Here is a 16548-nt window from a genome sequence, read left to right as displayed (position 1 = left end):
CTCATGGTTATGCAGACTTGAAAATCTGTAGGAACACTGAATATTGGGGCGAACATTGTATGATGTTAAAAGTAGATATTCCAGATAGATAAAAGTAGGTACTCTTAGTGTAAATCTTCCTTTATATTGTCATGATTTATTCAATTTAATGGGGTATTCCTATCTGAACATTTATGATAGGCGCAGGTTCCACCTCTGGGAATCACAATTATGTGAGAACAGAGGTCCCCTGACCCTTTCTTGTAGCTTCAGTGAAGGGATAGATAGCTGCTTACACGCAGGTCTCTCCACTCACTTGTGCAATAGTTCATGTACGGCCCCCTTGTTACATGTCTGTGGGTGATTGTATCGCTGCTAGGAATATGGGTGAGAAATACCATATAACTAGGTGGTTGTTGCCAGTATGTTTTACCCCTCTCATCCGATGCAGTCACACTTTACCACCAACGAACCATGGAGTTCTGTGTCTGTTTGGTTCTGTATCTACAACAGTTGCTTTTGCAACTTAGAATCCGACACCAGAAGATTTAAGTGTAAAGAAATGAGTAGGGTCTTTGTATGTTAGTTTATTGGCCTCACTCTACCTCTGTACGCATTTTACCTGTGCTGCTTAGAGACCTCGGGTGGTGTTGGTGTGGCACTAGACCAGTAGCCTCACTGCCTGGGTCTCCTTACTATTAAATGCAGCCTGGTTTCTATGACTTTATTATGAGTATTGGGATGATGAGTGATTCCACTCTGTACTTTGGATGAGGGAGATTATTGACAGGTGAGGGTGTTTATCCTAGCACCCCTCCTTAGCACACCGATTTTCACTTCCCACATCTAGCTGCTTGGTATGTAGGTGGTGGACTGTATTTACTTCTCTCCCATTCCTCTTTCGCTGTACTATCATATACCTTTTATTTATTCACAAATAGACACTCTGTGTTTTTTATTAAATATTAAAGGTTAAATTTTAACCACATTTATCTTTATTCTGTGGCCTGTCTTACTGTTAAGATCTCCTCCGTGACTCCGTTTTGACGTAAAAGGTATATATAAACAGAACATCGGCATTTGTGATATTTGGTTATGTATTATTTGTTTATTACCCTTATCTGTACTGCACCAGTATATTCCGCAGCACTTTACGTCAATCACTGTCACATATAGGGCTTACAATTTAAATTTTCCATCAGTATGTTTTTGGAGTATAGGAGGAAACTGAAGTAGCCGGAGGAAACCCATGAAAACAAGGAGAGAACAAATACAGTAAATTCTTTGCAGATGTTGTACTTGGGCAAAATCAAATCTAGGACTCCAGTGCTGCAAGGCAACAGTGCTAAGCAGTGAGTTACAGAGGTACTTCAAGTCAACAGAGAATATTAGCATTCCCATCACTTATTAACCCATCTTTAGCATATGATTCAGCTAGCACAACCAATAATAAACATTCTTTCTGCTAATTTGTGTCTAAGACTGTGGTCTTCACCCTGTTATACATCTGCATACCTCAGCATGGTTGTCAATGCAGAGCTGTATTTGTAGTTTTGCAACAGCAGAATATTTACAGGCTGAAGGTAACTGCTATTTGTGAAAAATGTATTGGATAAAATATCTCTGACAGTGATCGAGACTTTGGAGCGGTTTTCCCACAAACGTAACCATATTTAAAATGGCGGACAAATAAAAATAATCATGGTCATATTCATTGGCAACTGATCAAGGCAGAAGACTGTCACCACTAAGATGGTTAGAGAAAGTCTCTAAAATTCTGCAAAAATGTTTAATTTTTAATTGTCTATAAATGTAAAATATATTTATATTCATTGGAAATCCTCTTTAGGCTAAGGCCCCACGGGACGATACGCAGCGCTAAAGCGCTGCGGGAAAAACTGCAGTGGGAACGCATTGTGGTTCTTCCCGCAGTGCTTTGCACAGAAAGTTCACGAAGTTTCCCTCCGCAGACTTTCTGTTACCATTATATCTACGAGGAAGCCGCCGGCGTTTCCATAGATATAATTGACATACTGCGATTTCCAAAACCATGCCGGTTTTGGAAATCGCGGCAGTTTTTACCGCAGAGTGGGCATGGGATTCGCATGAATCCCACTTTGCAGATACTGCAAAACACCGCAGTTTTTCTTGGCAAATCACGGCGTTTCCAGCCCGTGGGGCCCCGGTCTTAAGCATTCAGCAACAATCTGCCATGAATTATCTCTGCGAAACAATGCAAGTGTTAACACGTTCTACATATGGTAAACTTTTGTGAAAATATCTTATCATTCCTAAAAACATATAGTGTGCATGAACCCATGTATCCTCACATGTATGAGTAGCTAAAAACAGTACAAGCAATGGTAGCAAATTTAATAAGGAATAAAAGAAACCTATAAAGCAAATAACTCTTAAAATTAATAGAGAGAATATGTAAAATTACATCAAAACTACTATGGTGCTTACCGTTTGGAGAATAACCATTGCTAGTCACGGTCTATTTCTACTCTTGCCTGTAAATATTAAAACATGATTATGAGTATATATAGTGTATATGAGTATATCTGCATTAGAAAAAGAAGTTTGCTTAATTTGTCAATATCGAAAAAAAAAACCAATAATATACTCACCCAATGAAAGGGACACTAAAATGTCCCTCCACTATATTTCTTGTGTAGTAGTCTGGGAACTCCCATTTCAGGTTGGGAAGAGGTTAACAGAACACCAACAAATATGATTTCCAAAATGTATATATTCTTCTAAAGGGGTTTTCTGAGACAATAAAATTGATACTCCTTTGAGATTTGGGGGGAGGGGCTGACACTTGGCATCCCCTCCAATCAGTTGTTTGCCAGCTGCACTTAGGCACTATTTCCACTTCTGGGGCATGTGATGTCATTTTTATTGGTCACGTCGCCTGTTTGAAGCTCTGTCCCATTCAAGTGAATGGGGCTGGGCTGCAGTACCACAAATAGCCTCTACACAATCTACTGTGCTTGATAACCAGGGAAGAGGCTGCAGTGCTCATCTGAATACTGCTGCTTCTTCAAACAGCTGATTGGTGGGTGTGCTAAGTGTTAAGCTACATTCATCCAACAGTGATCAATTGTCGTTTCTTTAATTGACATCACATGGCAGCATTAAATTCGGTGTTAGTGAATAGGGGCTATTCACATGAACACTATTTTGATGGTCTGTTGTCATGGACCATCAAAATATAGGTCAAGTCCTGTATTTGGCTGATTTTACAGATCCCTATTACATTTAAATTTATGGGGGATCTGTGAAAACAGGTGCCCCTTTGCTGCAATAATAATAATAATAATAAATTTTATTTCTATAGCGCCAACATATTCCGCAGCGCTGTACAATTTGTAGGATTCAAATACAGACAGATACATTACAAAGAAAGTCATTTCACACAATGGGACTGAGGGCCCTGCTCACAAGAGCTTACAATCTATGAGGTAGAGGGGGTGATACAAGAGGTAGCAGGGGCGGTATTGCTTATGCAGAGGTCAGACACTTTTGTAATAGAGGTGACTCATTACACAAACATAAAACTTTATGAGCCGTCACCAGTCGTGTCCTGTAACATGTGGATGGAGCTTGGACAGATAAAGTTAGCCTGAGATGGCCTCATATCATGTGGGGTAATGTGGGAGCGGGGACAGAGGAGGGTTAAGGGTTTACGTTAGACATTGTGATAGGCCTGTCTGAAAAGATGCGTCTTTAGTTTGCGTTTGAAGCTGTAGAAATTGGAAGTTAATCTGATTGTCCAGGGTAGAGCATTCCAGAGAAGTGGTGCAGCTCGGGAGAAGTCTTGTATACGAGCGTGGGAGGTTCTGATAATAGAGGATGTAAGTGTTAGGTCATTGAGTGAACGGAGAGCACGGGTTGGGCGGTAGACAGAGATGAGGGAGGAGATGTATGGGGGTGCGGCATTATGGAGAGCCTTGTGGATGAGGGTGATAACTTTATATTTTATTCTATAATGAATAGGCAGCCAATGTAGTGACTGGCACAGACCGGAGGCATCGCTGTAGCGTCTAGCCTGGTAGATGAGCCTGGCCGCTGCATTCAGAATAGATTGTAGAGGGGAGAGTTTAGTGAGGGGAAGACCGATTAGTAAGGAGTTACAGTAGTCAAGGCGAGAATGAATCAAAGAGACAATAAGTGTCTTTAGTGTATCTCTGGTGAGAAAAGGGCGTATTCTGGAGATGTTTTTGAGGTGGAGGTGGCATGAACGTGCGAGTGATTCAACATGAGGGGTGAAGGAAAGATCTGCGTCAAATATGACCCCGAGGCAGCGGGCCTGCTGCCTAGGAGTTATAGTAAGGCCTGAGACTACAATGGGTATATCAGGGACAGATCTGTTAGATGGTGGAAACAGTAGTAGTTCAGTCTTGGAGAGATTTAGTTTCAGATAGAGTGAGGACATGATATTTGAGACAGCAGAGAGACAGTCACTGGTGCTGCAATACAGTCATGGCCGTTTTGCACTTTGGTCTTTTGATTGTAGCCTTAACCTTCCAACAATTTGATATTGATGACCTAGTCTAAGCATAGGACACTTGAACTGGGACAAACTGTTATGGAATAGAGATGAGGTAAGGACAAATTATACTTCACCCCTTCCCACTGAACAATATAAGGGTTTATCAGGCTACATATATTGATGAATAATCAATAGATTGGTGTTTCTGACACATGACACACCTACTGATCAGCTGTTCTCAGGATGGAACAAGAATCTTCAATACAAGCTAACCTGCAGTACCAGCACCCGGCCACTATTCAACTACCAGACCTATCTACTTCCAGCCCAATGTTATGTATAGTCTGGGCATCATATACAGTACCATACAACTGATCGGTGTGGGGGCTACCTGTCAGCTATCTACCAATTAGATGTTCATATTTACATCCCCTGTAATAGATACATCTGTCTAGGACACTATTCATATTCAAGACAGCATACTTAAAGTAGCAGTTGTTCTGGGTATTGCAGTGCTGCCCCCATTAAAGCCCTTCAACCCCTCTAAAAAGAGCTAATGGGGGGTCCAAGAGTCTTCATCAGTCTGGCCCCCATTGATCTAATTAAGCTGTCAATCAGATGTTAGTTGATACTGCTGAATGACATATTCAAAAGGGTACAACTCCTATTCTTGAGCAGCCATTCTGATTTAGCAATAGCCTTTTCATAGAACAAAATACATTTATTCTACAATTCTAACATAATTTGTACCGAAAAACCTAGATGTTGGTGGAGAGAATATGCCTGATGTCCTCAATGAGCAATTTTCCCTTCTATCATAAATTCACGGGTATAGGCAGTTGAGTAACTATAGAAAACCTAAAATGTATAGCCTTAGAGTAACTACAGAATTATCAGTAGACTATAGACTGCTCAGCTGTGCCTCTTGATCTTATGTAAGAAAGTATGATAGTATCTAGACAAGAACAACTGGGAGTAACTCCGATACAGTTTCACTAGCTGGGAGAATAAAAAAAATGGCTAAGGAAAATTTAGCATATTCAATTAGTTTGACTCCTTTGCCACACAAATACATAAATTGTCAGCAATTACAGTATGAATTCCACCTATACATATGGAAAAATGGTTATGTGACACCTATGTGAAAGAGAAAGATCCTCAGTGATACAAATACTTTCAACCCTGAAAATATATTTAGATGCTATTCACTATACCTACATACATAGTTGACTGTAACTCTTAATTCACACTAGTATAGTGTATAAGGATTACCTTCTGTGTGTTGCTTGGTTGAGATCCCCAGGCAAAAGGAGTTTTGTTACTGCCCTCCTCCGTCTGTTATGAGCGGACTTTGCTCTTCTTGCGTTAAAGCTAATCCTTGTTCCTTAGCTAATTTACATAGTCATAAATTAATGACTAAGCATAGTTGGACTATTTTCAGTACATTGTAGGGGGGGTTTTGTAATTCATATACTGGTTTGAGTTCGTAATTTTGGCATTTTTTTTATACATGGGACTTTATTTTTACACTTTTTTTAAATTAGCATTTTTGAGATGAAATCAGGTAGAATATTTAAAAAAGTAAACGGTTTTTGTTTGTTTTAATTTTATTTATAAAAGAAAATTCCTTTAAGACTAAATCCCCACGTTGCGAGCCACAGCCAAAAAGTGCTGTGGGAAAAAATGTAGCGCCACAGCCTAAAATATTTTTTTTTTCTTAGTATGATTTTGGTGATTTTTTTGTAGTTAATTATTAATTTTGCATATATTTATTTTATATGCATTGTGTTCATTATTATTCTTTATAATGTTTTAAGAGATTATTATGGTATATATATATATATATATATATATATATATATATATATATATATATATATATTTATTTTTATTTTTTTTTCTAACAAAGACTGCAAAATTGAGTCTGCAAAGAGTCAGCAGCTCCTGCAGCCACCAAAATCCAGAGATAACAGGATTACCTAGATTGTATTTGTAAATGGCATTGCCACGTCCTGGATTGTATACATGGTATTCAATGAGGACCATGTATACAGCAATCATAAAGACAGATACAATAATCAACTGTCTCTATTATGTGCATGGAAACGCCAGCTGTTTGCTTATGTACTCCAGCTCTAAATCATGATGCTCACAGACAGCACTGCAGTACAACATGACAAGACTTACTGTTACGGCTAAGGCCCTACGTGGTGTTCCGCAGCAAAAAAGCGCTGTGGGAAAAACCGCAACAACGCTTTGCAGTTCTTTCTACAGTGCTTTGCACAGAATGTTTGCAGAGGTTTCCTCTGGGGACTTTCTGCTTCATTTATACCTACTGAGAAACTGCCGGCAATTTCATAGGCATAATTGACATGCTGTAATTTCCAAAACCGTGATTTTTTGGGAAATCGCAGAGTGTGGGCTGCACAAATTTTTGGCCTGCTCTACAAAGGGACAACCACAACCAGACAACCACTTTAGAAAATAGGTTAAAGAATATGCTAGCAATCGTTGATACAAAGAAGCGTTACAAGCAAATATTGTCTACCTTTTCAGTGAGTAAAGTATACAAACACTGCTTATACTGCTGTACTTGCCGTATACTGGCTCCATAGTGGTAGTAGAATCAGTTGTAACAATCTCCATCAGTCAACCTGTAAATAAAATAGCATTAGTGGTGCATACTGTGCTGCACATATTGAGAAGCAGACAATCCTTTGTGTTATTCTAATTAGAGATGAACAAATTGGAGCTGATGAAGTGGAATTCAATCTGAATTTCAGGAAATATGCGATTCACATCAAATCCAGATTACCTCATGATTTGTGGTAACGAATCACATTAGGACATGGGGCAAGGAGCTCTGAGAATGCGGGATAACCCCCAATGCCATGCATGCAGTCAACCAGCGGCCATCCCTGTGAGGTCTCAGCCCTTTGACCCCTTCGCGACCGCCCGCAGCAAAAGGAATGGGTGTTAGCTGTAACTGACAGCTCACACCCTGATCCATAACCCCTGGTCGGAGCACAAATTCGATCACAGTTTTTAACCCCTTGGATGCTGCGGTCAAAGATACCACGGCATCCAAGGGGTTCCGCCATGCTACATGTCCACCTCGGCGCCACCCGTGGCAAGATCTCCTGCAGCCCGGGATCTGGCCAGTGTTCCCGGGCTGCTAGTAGCCCCCAGTACCTGGTTGATCCTTCCCAGAAGTGAGGAAGTCAGCCTATGTGTCTACATAGGCTGACTTTCTCTATAGACTGCAATACACATATATTACAGTCTATAGTGCAGAAACAGCGATCAGTGCATCGCTGGTTCAGGTCCCCTAGTGGGACATCACTAAAAACAACTGCAGGGCACAGTATTCTACACCACTATACAGGCTTAATACAGCCATGAAATAGCTGTTTTTTTAACACAATTTGCTGCGAATTAATTTGAATCTAATCCTATCGGAAAATTCCACACAGCTGCCAAATTGAATTTTTCAAAATTCGCTCATCTCTAATTCACACCAGATTTCTGAACTAATGCATGACAATGGAAGATATTTCAGCCTCTGATATCCCTTGTATCTGCAACTAAGTTGTTATTTCAAATGGATCATGTGGTAAGTCATTCATCCTACTTCTGTGTCCCTCAGCACCCCTATAACCACTCTAGAAATAAAAACGACACTTAAAAACCTTCTCCTGTTTGCATTAGCATCATGACTTCTACCTTAAAGGGATCCTATCTTTCAAACACTTTTTTTTTCTGAGTAACATGTCGGTAGACAGTATTACAGTACTGTAAGCTGCCATTTTCTCGTGGCCTGTGGGCATGCGCAGTCTGCTCTGCCCGAGGCCTAGAAGTCTGAAACTTGCGCTGGAAGAAGAGGATGCTGCTGACGAAGATGGAGGCGGCGCTGGAGAGAGTTCTCTCACAGCATTGAGGACGCCCCCAGTGCAGTTTGAGTGCTGGGGCCCGCCCCCAGTGCTGCGTGAGAACTCATTTGCATACCAACACAAACCGGGATTCCTACGGAATGGCGGCACGGAGAAGACAACGAAAGGTAGGAGAAGAATAGCTTTCTTAAGACTATTCCGACGTGTTACTCAGAAAAAAAAGTGTTTGAAAGATAGGATACCTTTAATAGCCTCATGACTGCTATGATGTGTCTGCACACCTTAAAAAATCACCAAGAAGCATACTGCTGCTGTCTTCATTGTTCTTGCCTGGAGCATAGCTATAGGGGGTGAAGAGGTACCAGTTGTATCTGGGCTCTGATCTGTGAAGGTGCCCAATGGCCCCTCTATTACACAGAAAGAAACCAGTATAATAAATTACACTTGGTAGGTGGGGGCTTGTTACAGATTTTGCATTGTGACCCAGGAGCTAAAAGTTATACCTCTGGTTCTTGCCATCAAACAGTCAGATGGAATGGAAAAAAATAAAGCCTACAATAAATCTATGCAAGCACCATGAAGGCATAGGAAGGTTTTCTTTTGCACTGAATACAAATATGCTGATCAAGGCAGTGTAAGGGCTAGTTCACACGTGAACTGCCCGCGCGGGTTTTGACACAGAGAGAGACGCGGCGAGCCGCGTCTCTCTCTTGTCAAAAACCCGCCCGCCGCGACCATCGCTGTCGCGGCTTAACCCTCTGCTGTCGGCTCAAATGAATGAGCTGACATAGGAGGGAGCTGCCGGGGGCGGAAGCCGCGCGGCTGAGACTGCGCGGCTTCCGCCTGAAGAAAGGACATGTCCTTTCTTTTCTCCGCTAGCAGCAGCTCGCCGCTAGCGGAGAACAGAAGCCCGGCGGTCTCCATAGACCACCATTATAAGGGGAGGTTTTGGACGCGAAATCCGCTGTCAAAAACCTCCCCTTATACTCACGTGTGAACTAGCCCTAACTTGTTACCAATCCCTATGGTACCCTGGGCATATACACCTCCAGCCACTCATTAGCTATGCAGCTACAATGCATACTCCACTAATAGTTACTTTGAATTGTTATACAGAGGTCATTTAAAGAAACCCCTACTTCCTTTGCTGAGGATCAACATAGGGTAAATTTAGCACTGCGGGAGCAATTTTACCATATTACATCCTTCTGCAAAGAAGGTGGTGATACAAGAGTTTTTGCGTATAATATGATTACTATATGATGCAGCACTTTATAAAAATCTGGACCTTTTCCAATAGTATGACGCAGACACTATTTGCATATAGATAAGGTTCTTTCATGCAAAGTCCTATCCCACAATAGTAAAGACTTTAATGCTTAGATCATACATGAGCACCAGCAGCCCTACTAAAAGTGATATGTGTTATTGCTTCATCAAAGGCACGAGTCTTTATAAGTCAAGAATAAGCCTTCAAATGGATTACAGATATGTTAGTCTCCATTGCACCTTATTGTACCACATTCAGACCTCTGTGCAGCAATCTTCATCTCCATAGATATATGTAAATTATGCACAAATATTCTGTAAATATGAAATCTACCTGGAAAGAGTTCAAAATAACAAGTTAGCAACCAAACAGCATTGAACAACCTTGGCCAAAAATCTGTTTGACATAAAGGTGTTCTTCTACCATGTAAAACTAAAATGTAACTTTCATACTTTTCTATCTGTAAAAGTCCTGTTATTTGTCAAAATAACAAAACAAAATGTCATAGTTACTAGTCAATAAATCATAAAATGAAATCAATATATACATATACGGTATATCCTCTAAAAATGGGAATTCTTATGCAAAGCCAGTGCTCTAGATATACAAATACTTACTGGATTATACGGATGCCATCTGGTAAAAAAAAGAAGAAGAAATACACCAAAACAGAATAAAGAGACTCATGTACAACCATGTAGAACATAACTTTGAGGGTCCGTTGACATATTTGTGTTATGCAGTACAAAGATAAAGGTCTCGGCAATTTCCAGGGTAACTGAGGCTTCTTCACTCACGGGATGAAAACAGGTCAGTGTTCCCTACTGAGCAATCCCATTATGTTCTCACACGCTTACTTCACCCCTCCCAGTGTCTGCTAGAGACGGATTAACTACTTCGCTGACATGTGAGACTTTGAGAAATAATGAATTAAAATTGTTATTAGAATTTGCCTTATTTTCAGGGTCCACTAAAAACAAGGTTGTGTAAGACACGACTGTTTCCCTGTCATGGGAATTCTGGACATTCTGCACCTCTGGAAGCTGGGACAATTTTCACAAAAAATCTCTGAAATATGGAATTAAAAAAAAAATCACACCGGTGTCTTTTTTTTTAATAAAAAAGTAGACAATCCGCAGATTCTCAGTGTGCCCTCATGTAGCTTTGTATGAATCATTCATTATCTGTAAAAACAGTTAAAAAGAAAAAGAATATTTATTAAGCAATGCAAAATATTATCTAAAACAATTTTTACCTCATGACATAATAAACCTGACCCAAACTTACCCACCCATTGTGCAGGAGTGGAAAAAACATAATACGAAGGTGGCTTATTGAAAAATCTAGTAGCAAAGCTACTGATCAATACAGTATTTCAGTTTGTTAATACATTCCTGATAGTCACCATTTCTTTGATAATATATCTTCTCAAACTAAAAGACTCTGCAAACTTATTCCTACCAGCTCCAAAAAAGTGCTGGCTCTTCAGCAAATCATTTTTTAACCCCTTCCCGCCGATGGCATATTTCGATTTGCGTTTTTGACTCCCCTCCTTCCAAACCCCAAAACTTCTTTTATTTTTCCACTCTCAGAGCCATATGAGTTCTTAATCTTTGCAAGACAATTTTTTCTACATGATGCCGCCATTACTTGTTCTGTATAATGTACTGGGAAGCTGGAAAAAAATTCAGAATGGGGTGGATTTTAAGAAAAAATGCATTTGTGAGACTTTCTTACGGGCTTCGGTTTTACAGCGTTCACTGTGCAGCCAAAATGACATGTCACCTGTATTCTGTGTTTCGGTACAATTTCAGGGATACCAAATTTATATGGTTTTATTTGCATTTTAACCTCTTAACAAAAATCCAAAACTGTGTTAATTTTTTTTTTTTCTAAAAGTCGCCATATTCTGACACCTGTAACTTTTTTATGCTTTCGTGTACGGGGATGCATAGCACGTCTTTTTTTTTGAGGGGCCAGGTGTACTTTTTAGTTCTACCATTTTGGGAAATGCTTTTGCTTTGATCACTTTTTATTAAAATTTTTTATCAGAATCAAAACAGTGAAAAAACGGCGGTTTGACACTTTTGACTTTTTTTCCCGCTACGGTGTTTACCGAACAGGAAAAATATTTTTATAGATTTGTAGATCAGGCATTTTCAGGGATACCTAATGTGTATGTGTTTCACAGTATTTAAGTACTTTTATATGTGTTCTAGGGAAAGGGGGGTGATTTGAACTTTTAATATTTAAAAAAAGAATTTATATTTTTTTAAAAACTTTTTTTTTTTTGCATTTGTTAGACCACCTAGGGGTCTTGAACCCCAGGAGGTCTGATCACTAATGCAATGCATTACAATGCTAATGCATTGCAATAGATTGCAGAATACCAACGCTTCTATTGTAAGCTACCTAGCATAGCCTGCAATAGAATGACAGGCCGGGGAACCTTCACAAGGCTCCCAGCTGTCATAGCAACGTGATGCCGGCTCCAGACATTACTCCGTGGCTCGGAGATCACAGCAAAAATGGCGGCGCCAAGCACTGCCAGGAAGATGGCGCCTCGGTCAGCCGGAGGTGTTAATGCCCCTGATCAGTGCGGGCACCGATGGGGGACATTAGCGCTGGGTGTCTACTGTATAAAGCTACGAGAGCTGGGTATCCACCATACTAGTACAGTGGATGTCGGAAAGGGGTTAAGAACCTGGAGCTGAAATAGTAAATCTTGTTCCCCTTTATGCCTCAGATACAAAACATCTGAGGAATCACCCAATGATCTGCAAAGATACTTGAAAAATGTTTGCGGCTAAACGTCTGTTGTTTTGAGAAGCTTTGGATTATATTTGGATGACATAATTTTGACATGATATTTATTGACCAAATTTCTTTAACACTTTATTGGGAGAGATAAAAAATGCACCAATTCTGGCTTGTTACTTTTAATTTTAAATTGTGCTAATGACCCTACGGAATAAAATAAAACATATTACTGATATTCTGAGGGTCAGTACGTATATATTTATTGTTATTATTATTATTTATTTTTAACCCCTTACCGCCGAAGGCATTTTTTGATTTTCGTTGTTCATTTTTGACTCCCCTCCTTCTAAACCCCATAACTTTTTTATTTCTCCGCTCCCAGAGCCATATGAGGTCTTAATTTTTGCGGGACAAATTTTTCTTCATGATGCCACCATTAATTATTCTGTATAATGTACTGGGAAGCTGGAAAAAAATTCAGAATGGGGTGGATTTGAAGAAAAAATGCATTTCTGCGACTTTCTTACGGGCTTCGGTTTTACGGCTTTCACTGTGCAGCCAAAATGACCTGTCCCCTGTATTCTGTGTTTCGGTACATTTCTGGGGATACCAAATTTATATGGTTTTATTTACAGTTTAAACCCTTAAAAAAAATCCAAAACTGTGTTAAAATTCTTTTTTTTCTAAAAGTCGCCATATTCTGACAGCTGTGACTTTTTTATACTTTCGTGTACCGGGATGCATAGGGCGTCTTTTTTTGCAGGGCCGGGTGTACTTTTTAGTTCTACCATTTTGGGGAATTGCTTTTGCTTTGATCACTTTTTATTCAAATTTTTATCAGAATCAAAACAGTGAAAAAACGGCGGTTTGGCACTTTTGACTATTTTTCCAGCTACGGCATTTACCGTACAGGAAAAATATTTTTATAGATTTGTAGAGCGGGCGATTTCGGACGCGGGGATACCTAACATGTATGTGTTTCTCAGTATTTAAATCCTTTTATATGTGCTCTAGGGAAAGGAGGGTGATTTTAATTTGTAATACTTTTTAATAATTTTTATTTTTTTTTACTTTTTTTTATTTTTATTGCATTTATTAGACCTCCTAGGGGGTGCTGAACCCCAGGGGGTCTGATCACTAATGCAATGCATTACAATGCTAATGCATTGCAAAATATCATCATTTCTTTTGCAGGCTGTATAGACCAACCTGCAAAAGAAAGAGAAAGCAGACCGGTCATGAAAATGTGATGTCGGCCTTGAAGCATGCTCCAGGTGCTGGCGATCACTGGCAAAATGGTGGCGCCCATGTGCTGCCGGAAAAATGGCGCCTCTGGTGCCTTTGACCTCGGCACCGGAGGAGTTAATGTCTCCGATCGGTCCAAAGCAGTAGACACCCGGCGGCTATGGTGGTCGCCATAGTTACACACCCAGCGGATGTCGGGAAAGGGTTAATGCTTTGCTATTGTTAGAAGAAAAAAAATAAGAAAAATAATAACTTGTTTTACATCACCATCTTCTAATGGCAATAATCTTTCTATTTTTATGATGGAGCTAGTTGTGGGCTCATGTTTCTGCAAGACAAGATGTGCTTTTTATCAGTACCATTCTGAAGTTTACCCCGTGGGAGAAATATATTTATGGTACAGATTGTTATGGATAACGAAATACTCAATTTATATCATTTTTAACTGATATTTCTTACAAAAAAAAAAAAAAAAAATCATATGTTTTTGCATTCCACCTTCTAAAAAAGTTGTTTTTTTTATTTTTCAACTGATGGTGCTAATTGATACGCGCATATCACATTGAAAGCAATAGGTAAAAAAAAGCCTCCCATTGAGTGCAATGGGTAACGTGCGTAAGCCGGCATCCATTGAAGTCAATGGAATCTGTTTTGAAGCGCCTCACTCTGATACGACTCATGCCGAGCCGTACACGCGAGCACTTCCCATTCACTTCAATGGGAGCGCTCGTAGTGAAAAAAGCAGCCCATTAATTTCAATGGGGAGCGCTCGTATGCCGGCTCCCATTGAAATGAATGGGAACTGCTTTATACGCGCTGATTCTGAACGTGTTTTAAAGTTCAGAATCAGGCAGCGTATCAGTAGTGTGAATGCATCCTTAGGCTGTCATTAACCCATTCTGACATTTGTTGTAAGCGATCCATTGCCATGACAGCTGAGAACCTATTGAAGGCTTCCAGACTTGTCTAGTATTATCTTCTAGGCTCATTTATAAATAGAAGTGCCCAAATTTTGTAATGCATTAGCACTGTAATGCATTGCATTAGTGATCAGACCCCCGAGAGATCTAAAAATAAAAATAAATAAAAATATTTCAAAACATTAAAAAGTATTAAAAATTCACATCTTTTCCCTTTTTCTAGGACACGTAAAAAAATTTAAAAAAATTGAGTGAACACATTAGGTACCCTGTGTTTAAAAACACCTTATCTACAAACTTATAAAAATATTATTCCCATAAGGTAGACACCATTGCAGGAAAAAAATCTAAAGTAATACACATTTCCCAAAATGGTATCACTAAAAAGTACATTGGGCCCCACAATGTACAGAAATATAAAAACTTACAAATGTCAGAATATGGGTTGTTGTTTTTTTTTTTTTTTTTTGCAAACGTTGTGATTTTTTGAAGGGGTTAAAATGTAAAAAAAATAAAAAAAATAAAAAAATAAAATAGAAATTTGGTATCCCCAGAATCATACTGACCTATAAAACACAGGATACATGTGATTTTGGTTGCACAGTGAACAAAGCCGAAAGAAACTCACACAAATGTAGTTTTTGGTTTTTTTTTTTAATATCAACCCATTTTGATTTTTTTTTCCAGACTCCCAGTATATCACACAGAATATTACATTGTATTATTACAAAGAACAATTTGTCCCACAAGCATTAAGCACTCATATGGCTCTGTGAACAGAAAAATAAAAACTTATGGAGTTTGGAAGGTAGGCAGTCAAAAAAGAAGGCAAAAACCACTAAAGGCTAAATCCCCATGTTGGGGAAACACAGATTTTTTTTGTTGTTGAATATTTACTGCAGTTTTTTGAGCCAAAGCCAGGAGCCAGTCATGTTATGCTAATCCAATCTGTTCTTTGTCTATATGATGTATTTAAATTGCCTTTGTCTCGCCATGAAAGCAGAACCCACTATACGCACAGAAAGGTGTGACTTTTTCTAAGATGGTTTCAATACCAATTGAATTAATTTGGAATTCAATACAGTGATACTTAGAGGGGATTGCGCTCACACCTATGTAAACGATGGCCTATTGTGTTCTCCTATAGGTTTTACAATGCAAAAGTTACAATGCAAAAATGTCTGGCCAGATACCATAAATACTGGCTGAAAGCTGAAGTGAAAACTAGCAGGGCCTTGCTCCTATTGTCTGATAACTTCATTTCTTTGATTCTGACCACAAAAAATGAACTAGTATAAACATTGCCTTAGGCTGTCATAGATTGTAAGCTCTTGGGCCCTCAGTCCCATTGTGTGAAATGACTTTCTTTGTAATGTATCTTTCTGTCTGTACTTGAACCCTACAAATTGTACAGCGCTGCGGAATATGTTGGCGCTATATAAATAAAATTTATTATTATTATTAGGCTGTCACCATCCATATGCTAAATGTGAAGTGAGTGCAAGTGGCTGTTTTCTGGCAGACTCAAGCCTCCATGTCTTACATGTAATTCTATATGATTTGCCATGTGTCAAGCGTCAATTTATATGGGTTAGCCACTTTGTAATATCCATGGCCTATCCTTCAGATGTTTCCATGCAGGGGCCACACTGCTCACTCACTATATGTAGTGTAGAGATGGCTTTAGCTACTTCAGCACTGACTTTTCCTAAAGCCACCACTATAATTTGTGTGACAAGTGAATAGCTCAGCCCCACACCGTCCTGGTTGTAATATTAATGGCCTACCCTGAGGAGAATGATTTGATATAAAGGCTATGCACTAGTTCACACTGTGTGAGAGCTGTTAGCTATTTGTGAACTGTGTAAACCTTTTTTTCATACAAGTAACTATAGTGCAGCTTATGACATTTTTGAACGTGTGTATGTACGTCAAACACAGCCACCACCATTGCACAATACAGTACGGCAGTAGTTCACTTCTAAA

The 16548-nt window shown here is 39.4% G+C and overlaps 1 protein-coding gene across 2 annotated transcripts in view; it reads right to left on the bottom strand.

Annotated features, from left to right (window-relative positions):
- Positions 1-5901, bottom strand: part of MYO7B (myosin VIIB) — a 94620-nt gene extending 88719 nt beyond the window's left edge. Inside the window, exons 1-2 of one of the 2 annotated variants that reach the window (XM_075268975.1) lie at positions 5750-5901; positions 2446-2492 (exon numbers count right to left, since the gene is read on the bottom strand). In XM_075268975.1, coding sequence (XP_075125076.1) covers positions 2446-2463 — 18 coding nt within the window. In that variant the 5' untranslated portion in view covers positions 2464-2492; positions 5750-5901. Of the gene's footprint in view, positions 1-2445; positions 2493-5749 lie in introns of those variants that run through there. The other variant, XM_075268974.1, reaches the window with a different exon arrangement.
- Positions 5902-16548: the final 10647 nt, after the last annotated feature.

Source organism: Leptodactylus fuscus, chromosome 3, assembly GCF_031893055.1.
Source record: "Leptodactylus fuscus isolate aLepFus1 chromosome 3, aLepFus1.hap2, whole genome shotgun sequence".
Taxonomy (NCBI): domain Eukaryota; kingdom Metazoa; phylum Chordata; class Amphibia; order Anura; family Leptodactylidae; genus Leptodactylus; species Leptodactylus fuscus.
Note: the sequence above shows the minus strand (reverse complement) of the source record. Positions and strands in the feature narration are given on the sequence as shown.